The sequence below is a fragment of the Antennarius striatus genome, chromosome 22 (assembly GCF_040054535.1).
Source record: "Antennarius striatus isolate MH-2024 chromosome 22, ASM4005453v1, whole genome shotgun sequence".
Classification (NCBI taxonomy): Eukaryota; Metazoa; Chordata; class Actinopteri; order Lophiiformes; family Antennariidae; genus Antennarius; species Antennarius striatus.
Window position 1 is genome coordinate 11167843 of NC_090797.1, and position 9974 is coordinate 11177816.

Here is a 9974-nt window from a genome sequence, read left to right on the forward strand (position 1 = left end):
CGCATGACAAATGGAAGGAGTGAAGCGTTATTCATTCACTCATTCATCTTCTTGAAGCATTATACATGGAGAAAAACAGAATCCTATCAGTTGTCGGAACCTCAAGGGATAAATAATAAGTTATACTCTACTCTTATCCCTCATCATTCAAACGCACAGACAAATCTGTGAGCGGCTAACATTCAGCTTTACCTGCTGTTGTTATTCCTGACTAGACTGGACCCCTTTCTCCGCACAGAATTCATTCTCAAGATGACAGTTGTTGGTCTCAGTTAACTAACAGTGAGAAACCCCCTGAATCACGTACTTTATTTGTTCACGCCACTTTGATGTCGTTTCTGGGTTGCCATCGTTACCTTTGTGCTTTGATGGAGGACTGGGAGAAGTCAGAGGCAGCGTTCCTGCAGACTCAGCGTCAAGTTCAAAGTTCAATCATTCATTCATTCATTCATCTTCTGAACAGCTTCATCCGCCGTAGCGGCTTCATCGTTGAATTGTAGTTGTGTCAGTATTTAACTAGGTTATTAGTACTTTTCAGAGATTTGTTGGTAAAACGCGGAGCTAATAGCATGACTGATCGTGACTACGATTAAAACGTATGGCGTGAAACGTGTGATGATGATGATCAAACTATCAGTCAACTTGTATTTATATAGCGCTTAATCACTTCTGGAGATATTTCAAAGCGCTTAACAGACAGGAAGCCAACAGTGCCCTCCAGAGCAAACATAAGCAACAGCGGCTGGGAAAAACTCCCACATTGAGGAAGAAACTCCGGGCAGGACCCAGACTCTGGAGGGCGGTCATCCGATGGTAGAACTGTTCTCTTCATGGAACCTTTACCTGGAGTATTAACGGGCGTTGGCTAATGGAGCTAGACGTACATAAACTATATTTTGTTATTAGCAATATTATGTAATTATAAACAGCATAAAGTTATTTTTACTCTTGAGTAGGCTGGTTGAGGGTTAGAGAGTGAATTATGCGACAAATAAAATCAGATTTTATTTCTGGTTAGATCTACGGGGAAAATGTCATTGCTATGTGGAGAATATGGATTAAAATTATGTCTAAATTAAATTTGACTGGTTTAAGTTGGTCATAAAGTTATTTCATGTCAGTAGGTAAATATGGATTACTGTATCGTTTCAAACCTGATCAATTAACAAAGTTGATCACGAAACTGGATTATCAGTGAAGAACATGTTACATCAACCTGTTTAGTCATCAGGACAATCAATGAATGTCAGTCAGTTTTTATTTGGGGTAGAAACAGTGATCATGGAGACTATTTTATATACATTTAATACACATGTGCTTTTATACACTTGTTTTTCCTGGATTTTGCTTCAAGTACCATCCTCTCCTGTTGGTGTCACTGGATTATTTAAACAGTTTGTTACCGTTAAACAATAAACACATGAACCATTAGAAAAACTACAATTACACAAAAATAAATCATCTTTATATACCTGCTAATTGGATAAGTGGATAATAATTGTGGGGGGAAAAAAATCTCTTAATGTGATGTCTATCACACATTTGCTGTCTTTAGTATCAGTAATGTGAGTAGTTCACATTACTGAGGTGAACACAGAGGGAAATATGACTTCCTCTTTTATCAAACATGTTGCGAGCACACCACATAATTCAAAAATATTTGCAATACTGTATATGAATTGCTGTCCTGTGGGATGCACTGGTGGCGCCTCTGGAGCGGCTCCAGAAACCCACGTGACTGGAAAAAATGGAAGGAGTGGCTCAAAAAATGACTGAAATGAACTGTTGATCAGTTAAATTACACATGGGATCCCAATAACTTGCCAATCCTTGTTTTCTGTATTCAACTTTTTACATTGCAATTTCCTCACACCCTTTGGACATGTAGTTGTATTTATACGAATGTTTTATTTTTTTACGTGTACACTTTTTCCATGGTGCTATTTATGATAATAACTACAACCAATGCAGTCAGAGACTACAAAGCTAAGCCTTAGCTTTGACCACAGACCAAAGCTAGTGCATCTATGGTCTTACATTGGCCTTCTCCCTCGTCTTTCTATCTTATCCGGTTCCTGAGTGTACAAAAGTTTAAATTTGACCATGATCTAATTTTCTCAAAGTCAATCATCATCTCATTTTTATCCCCTTTGTCGCCCAAGTAATGTGCTTTTTGTTTCATCTTTCTATCTGCAACGGTTGTGAAGATATTTGGTGGACATACTAACAGTCGAACACGCGAATGCTGACAATTACATCACCGCTTTGAAGTGGGACGTAATAATAATAATACCAGTTGATCCAAATACCAGTAAACCCAAAGCCAGATGTGAAGCAGAAAATTGCCTTTTTTAGAATTTTGACAGTGATATGGGTTTGTACAGCAAAAATCACATTGTGAATCATTCAAAACATTTACCCAACATTTTAGTATAAATATAATAACCATATTATTAACATTACTGTGTCAATAAGATTAAGAAGAAACGTTCCCTCACAATCATTACCTACTTTATCACAAATCGAACACTGATGCCTCTTCAACCTCTGAATTCTAACTTTAGAGTGTCTTCATATTACTACTTAGCAAAACATTTGTTTAATGAAAGCTAGTAAGTGATCAAAGTTATTATAAAAACATCTTTTTACAACAAAATTTTAAAATAGATTAAAAAAAATAAATTAACAATCTATATTATACAAAAAATCTGGTTGGAAAACAGTTGACTTCCTGAGGGGACATTATATTTCCGTAACATGCCGTCTTTGATTTTCAGCTGGAACTGCAAGAAAAAATTGGACATGAGAGAAGCAGAATTAAAGATTCAGATCTATGACGTGAATATTAAAACCAGTTCAGACGTGTCTCACTGGTTACCTGTCAGCAGCATCCTGGTCCCCTTCAGCACTGGTGTCTAGTGCTCGGAAATTACAAGGATCTAAAAAGACAAAAACCAGCAAATCTTTTTTTTAACTGGAAATGACAGAAGCATCACCCAGTAGATAATGAGATAACATACAAGTGGCATCATAGCGGGGAAAAATATTTCTGCTTTCATGTATATTTGAGCAAAAAGTGGCATTTCCTAATTTATTTATATCAGTATACATAACATATGTAGTCAGTATATGGAAAAATCTAAGGTTCCATATTATTCCAAATAGTCCAAACTGTTCTAAAGCATCCTATTTACCCTGATTCATTACCAATAACTTAATTTAGAAGAACATTTAGCTCAGCAGTTAAAAAACAGCAGCTCTCTGCAGCAGGTTAGTGGACAAAGGAGCACATTTTTGTTTGCTACATATTTTCATAACTTGCTTCATAGTTTTGATGCCTTCATTCTGGAAATACAGAAAACCATTAAATGAGAAGTTGTGTCCAAACTTTTGACTGCTAGTGCATAAATGAGAAGAAACTAAAGAAAGCAAAGTTCCTCCACCTTGAATCCAGCGGATCTGCGTCGCCGGGCCGTACCCCTGCTCGTTTTTAGCAGCGATACGGAAGACAACAGCCGGTCGGTTGGAGGCGGAGCAGTCAATGTGGGCATTGTCCATGTGGGAGGAGCTGACTGAGCAGGATGTCTTAGTGCCGCGGTATATCTTGATGAACGCCAGCTGACCCGGACCCTCTGAGCTGGTGGAGCGGCTCTTCCTCACTGCCATGTACATTGAATATTCCAGGATGCGTCCCGAGGGAGATGAGGGTGCCTCCCATGTGATGTGAACCGAATCGTTCGCCTACCAAAAAAAATAAAAAAAGAAGAAAGGGATGGTTCAGTCTGGAAACTATGCCAAGTACCTCATCATTTATTAAATTTCCTTGATCTCTCTGTATTAATGTACTTTGTCACCTTAGAAATTTTGACAGCACAGGGTGCTCCTGGGAAACCAGGCTGACAGGTTTTGAACTCGCTGACTGGGCTGAAGTCTCCCTTTCCAAAGCAGTTGATGCCTGCGACTCTGAATCTGTAGGTCTGACCTGGGGCAAGCTCCTGCTTCTCTCTGTCTTGGTAGTCCTGAGGCCCAGGGAGTTTCCTCTGGAGTCAAGAAAGGCACCAACAACATTATAGCTATGTACAGCTCAACCAGCACAGGGATAAACACAACACACGCTGACCAATGAGCACTGAGCTGATTATTTTTGGCACCTCTTTAGTATTTGAGGGTCGACTGCTACTGATGGCACTGGTAGGTTCACTGTCAGCAGGAAGGAAGTAGTGGCTGACCTCTGAGAAGAGTGTTTTGAAAACACCAACATCAAACCACACAGCCTCATCTGGGTTCTCCTGGACAAAGAGGGAGAATTTCATAGGCTCATGGTCCTTTAAGAGCAAGCAATCAGCGAACAGAAATATAGCACACCTGATCTGTGTCTGAGTCGAGATCTGTCTTCCTTTTAGCTGTGAAAGCAAAAGGGATGGCCTGGTGAAGTCTGTTTCATCTGGGATATTTGACATTTCATCATTACCTGTCTGCTGCACTGAGCTGCTGATCTCTGCTACTGATGTCTGCAGTCCAAAACCTACAACCAACAAGTCAGTGGATCATGAATGACAAACGGTTGTGGCACTAAAGCTTCAGTTGGAATTAGAGACAGTTTAAAATGATTTGACTAGTTCAGTGCAGATTAAAGCATCAACATAATGAGAAATAATATATATACATTAGACTAGTTGACCATTAACAATTAAATGCACAGAAACACAAAGATCAGTTTGTGCAACCTGCTGTATGATCACTCACTGCACTGATTTGTACGAGGGTCCTTTACGGTCCCTCTCCCAGTCTCACCTTGTGCCCTAGATTCTGCTGAGCCATTGGATTTTGTTGTAGATTCCTCTCGTGCTGAAATATTCTGTAAAAAAAAGATTTGTTTGTTCTACAACTCCGATTCCCAAACATTAAAACACTACCAGCTGCAAACAAAAAAAATAAATCATTTGTAAATTGTTTACTAATGATGGTTTTTCTAGAGTATTGCCAGATGCTGGTCGAGTTTCTCCTTCATTCAATCACATGTTTCATTGTGAGTGTTTCATGGTTCAGTGGTGAGCCTGGTCCCACTCTTGCTTGCTAACAATTGAGCCTCTGAAAGATGCTCCTTTCACACTAAAACATTTTGAATACGTGGAATGTTAACAAACAGGCATGTTTTTATTTATGAATGTTGAAATTAGAAATTTGTATCTTAAGGACTACCTGTATCTCTATTATTACAAGGTTCTGCAAATTAAATATAATACTGCTCTTTGATGGAAAATGAAAAGGTTGGTGTTCATGTTGACATTTCTTTACAAATTTGAAAAATAAAAAAAGGTCATTTCAGGACTTGGCACTATTTCAAGTCTAACTAACCTGAGCTGATGCTTTGGCTTCTGAATTTGTGTTTCCTTCAGGTTGAAGTTGGTGGGAGTGAACACCTGAGTATGGAAAAGTTAAGAGTTTAACTGTTGCGTGATGGATACCTTTTTATGCTACAGCAAAATATAATAGAATATGTAATGACTCCTTACTAGTAGAGTTGTTGTCTGTTCCGTGCAGTCCATCTGGTCCACTCAGATGGACTGGTTTGGCTGCAGGATTGCTGGTAGCGGCTCTCCGAAGATACAACGGTTGGATCTGAAGGATGTAGCAGTCTGCTGCCGCCAGGGGGCGCCACGCCACATGGAGCATGCTGACTGTGGATTTGATGAGTAACACTCCCTCTGGGCATGCTGGGCGATCTGATGAGAATTGTGATGATGACAATTCATTCCGTTTTGCCTCTCTTGGAACCCCCTCCTCGTCAGCTCTCACCTGTCTCCAGGTACCAGAGATCCCTGCAGCAGACCTGGTAGTTCCAGCACTTCCGAAATCCATCACGGCCACTCCAAATGTAAAGCCTGGACCCAACAACAGTGGCACAGTGGCCGGCCCTGGCTCTGGGCCAACAGGCATGTGGGTCATCAGTCTGTGGCCCCTCACTCTGAAGCTGGGACTCAATATCGTCACATTGCTCCGGCCCTAGGTTCTCCCAGCTCATGGTGTCTGTGACACAAAAACAGGACAGCGTGAGCATGCTGGCCTCTGAATGATGCAGAAAACCCAAGATCCTGTTGCATTAAGCCTTTAGAACTTGTCCTAAAGGAGTGCAGCTATCTTGACAGCATTAGTAAAGATCTCTGGAACTTCCCCCAGGGAGAAAAGTAATGACAGTTTAGAGAAATGTACTGACCCAAGTTTAGCACACTTAGGGAGTTTGTGCAGATCCATTCAGTTCCTAGGGTATTGTTCTTGTCTGACTCTGGAACAGGAATCCAACCACCAAAAACATACATCCTGCAGACAGAGTCACTCACTGCAGTTGTCAAAGGCCAGTCAGATCTAGTCAGGTGTTACATCAAAGCAAGATACTGACTGAAGTACGACAATGACTACGAGGGATGACTTACTTGTTTCCAATGATGCTGGCAGAATGAAGGCTTCTAGGAAGTGGTACCGTACCCCTGGTTTGAGGTGTTGACCACACCATTGTGTCTGAAGTACAGAATCATGTATAATAGCCAATAACAATTTTGTATTTAGTTCAAAGCAATGCAACAACCAAATTGAAAAACTGGCCAAATTGTCTCATTGAATTTTGCAGAGCCACAATAGGATTAACTAAACTATCCCACATTCTCAGAATCCACCTGATTAATAAAATGAATATATGAATTAAAAAAAAGACATACTACCTAGATCCAGCTGCCAGAGGTCATTTAAACGGTATCCCTGCATCCCTCCAAAGATGTAGAGTTTTGGGGAACCAGAGCCAGTATAAGCAATTGAGGAGTGGGACTCCCGTGCCGAAGGACCACCACCCTTTGTCTCTGGGATGCTCCAGCCTCTTGCGCCTGACACTGGCTGCAGCTCCAGTTCATAGAAGTCACCCATGTATCTGAGATCATAAAATATAAATTTAACTATGCAACACCTATTCATCTAAACCTCTTGTCTCTGCTATGCAAACACTGAGGCTCAATGGATGGGAGCACAAAACAAACTCTAGTTGTCCCATGTGTCCTAACTCCATTTTTATCGACTCTCTCCATCTCCACCTCCAGGCCCTGTCATGGTTGATCCGGGGTCCCTGGGGTGCCAGAGATGACATAGTAACAGTCAAAGTATTTGCTTTAAATAACAGTGCTGTATTTGGATTTATGCATTTGTACCTCTCAACAAGCTACCCTAATCTTGAATATTTTTTTGTTCCCAGTTGACATTGGGCCTCATAAATCACTGGATGTTTTCTGACAGCCACTAGACTTCTTGTTCTTTAACCACCTTTCACACTGAACTTTCATTCTTTATTCATGGCAGAGCAGCATCTTCATTGCATGTTTCCTATTCCATTCACCAACAAAAAATGATGTTTCAATGGTCACTGTTAAGGATATATCGTAAAGCTGGAAAAAAATAAAAGCTTAGACAAACAAAAATAATTCACTGTGCCTAGATATAATTTCATACCCCTAATTCCTGAATGCATGTCCTTCCAGAAAATCAGTTCCAACTTTACATTTTAAATAATAAAAACCTTTGGGATATTATTGAATTATAAATGAATTGCATTGCAATGTTATATTAAACCAAATTACTGTATTTCAAGTAATTGATTAATATTTAAATCAAAACATGCCAATAAGAACTGTCAATGGTAATAGCCCTACATCAAACACTAGAAGATTGCAGGTACTGTTAAATGATAAGTCAGTGTGAGGTAGAATGTAGAGATAAGAGCACCAACTGTCCAAAACAAAATCAGGAAGACATCAGTAGAACCAGTCTGCCCTCAAAAGGCCAACATAAACGTCCATGTCTTTCTAAAGCACCTTGGTATGTTGCCATTCGGGTCTTCACTGTCATTTGCCAGTCCTCCAAACAGGAAACACTTGTTACCCACAAGCGTGAAGCTGTGAGCAATCCGAGGGCAGGGTGGTAAGCCATTCCTGGGCGCTCGGGGCTTTAACTTCTTCCACAGCCAGCGATTAGCCTTGACAAAATGGGTGAAAGTCAAGATTTACAATTCATCACCACAGCAAAATGCTTATAAAAAAAAAAAGACTGCTGGAATATATCGGGATTACCTGAAGTTCATAGAGGTTGTTGCTGTATTTCCCAAACTCGACCATGCCCCCAAAGACTAGTATTCGTGTACCTTCACAGACAAAGCCATGAGCAGCACAGCCCGGTGGGATGTCACCCCTGACCGCAGGCAGAAACCACTGCTTTGAGACTGGAAGAAAACCCAGATGTCAGCCTTAGATTTGGGCTGAATATCTTTATGAATGATGCCCCAGTTAATAGTTAATTTACTCTACCGGAAGACAACTTAAGATATTTCCGTACCATGCCCCTACTTCCAGTCAAAAGTGAGCTCGACTGACTCTTGTTCTTCTCCAATCAATTTATTTTTTCTAACCTTTATTTAACAGGGAAAAAGTCCCATCACAGCATACAACTTTAATTTATTTAGTATGCTTTCTTGGTGACAAATCTAAATTGCACTCAGTGCCTAGCTAAGCATCATGTTGATGCAAACACACCCGAAGTGAAACATCTCAAGCCCTGTCAACACTTCCTTTAAAAACACTGTAAATAGTGTATTTATAGCTACATTTAGCTAAGCTGGTTTTCCAAATTTCTACATCAATGTCTGAGGTAACCTTACATAAAAAGGGCAATGATGCTGCACAAATCTGAGTTTGCATTTTTCAGATACGTTTTATTATGGTCAAATCCATACTATAACTTCATAACACCAACAGCTAGTGAAGCTAGCTAGCAAACTACATTTACATATATAAACAGCTGAAGACTGGTCATAATAAAACAAAACCCATAATACCACAACCAGAATTATATTAAAGTCACCTTGTTACTATAACTAGACAATACGTAGAGGCTAAACGTATAAGGCTTGTTCGCTAAAAACATTAGCTGCTAACATGCTAGTTAGCTTAAGCTAACGTTAGCTTACCAGTGTTATAAACATGGAGAGATTCCGCTATTCCTTCATTTCCGCCACCGAACACAATAATCAGTTCTCTTATTGCAGCTGCACGGTGTCCGTGTCTGGACCGCGGAATGACCCCGGTAACCGAACGGACTCTCCTCCACTGGGGTTCCTCCGTCCCTGCACTCATTTTCTCGTCAGGGAACCGAGTTTGGCGCTGCTGAGGATTCAAAGACGCAGCTGCGTGACACCGTGAACAGGAAGTCCAAACATAGAGTGAACAAAAGTATGACGTCTCACTCTGACTGTTCTTTAAAATACAAAAAAAGAACACTTTCATTAGAATCAAAATGCTAGTGAACCATTGTGTGTCTCACACACACTGCTGTAATATTTCTTTATGTTGTGATCAGAATGTTTCATTGAACACTTGATTTTCACTCTCGTTTTAGTTTAGACATAAAGAGTTTTCAGGTAAAAAAAAAAAAAGTGGGTTATATTTATTTGTTGGTGTATGAGTGACCATCGTATGAACGATCAATGAAAGTGTCCCGGTAAAAGATTAACTATCTATCATTAAAGTATCTATCTATCTATCTATCTATCTATCTATCTATCTATCTATCTATCTATCTATCTATCTATCTATCTATCTATCTATCTATCTATCTATCTATCTATCTATCTATCTATCTATCTATCTATCTATCTATCTATCTATCCCACTGTCTCTGTCTGTCTATTTATGCAGGAACAGGAACCTAACAGGAAGAAAGTGACGTCATTCAGCTCTGATTGCAGCCGGAATTGTGTGTGTGTGTGTGTGTGTGTGTGTGTGTGTGTGTGTGTGTGTGTGTGCGCGTGCGTGCGTGTGCGTGACTGCGGCCCGTGTACGTGCGTATGAGTCTTTTAAAGGAGGGAGTGTGTTTATGGGAAATGGCGATTGTGCGCGCGTACGTGTGTGTGTGTGTGTGTGTGTGTGTGTGTGTGTGTG

The 9974-nt window shown here is 40.2% G+C and overlaps 1 protein-coding gene across 3 annotated transcripts; it reads right to left on the reverse strand.

Annotated features, from left to right (window-relative positions):
* Positions 1-1251: 1251 nt before the first annotated feature.
* hcfc2 (host cell factor C2) lies at positions 1252-9412 on the reverse strand. 3 transcript variants are annotated; one of them, XM_068307335.1, is made up of 17 exons: positions 9005-9408; positions 8112-8260; positions 7857-8017; positions 6717-6922; positions 6435-6519; positions 6218-6321; positions 5800-6030; positions 5517-5726; positions 5359-5423; positions 4795-4858; positions 4472-4525; positions 4366-4403; positions 4152-4289; positions 3855-4040; positions 3444-3741; positions 2879-2939; positions 1252-2783 (listed from the first exon to the last, which is right to left on the reverse strand). In XM_068307335.1, exons 1-17 carry the CDS (start codon positions 9318-9320, stop codon positions 2774-2776), a joined length of 2376 nt encoding a protein of 791 aa, XP_068163436.1. In that variant the 5' UTR covers positions 9321-9408; the 3' UTR covers positions 1252-2773. The 3 variants fall into 3 exon arrangements, with proteins under 3 accessions (XP_068163436.1, XP_068163437.1, XP_068163438.1); XM_068307336.1 differs by having other exon boundaries at positions 6720-6922; positions 9005-9407; XM_068307337.1 differs by lacking the exons at positions 1252-2783; positions 2879-2939 and having other exon boundaries at positions 3522-3741; positions 4152-4279; positions 9005-9412.
* Positions 9413-9974: the final 562 nt, after the last annotated feature.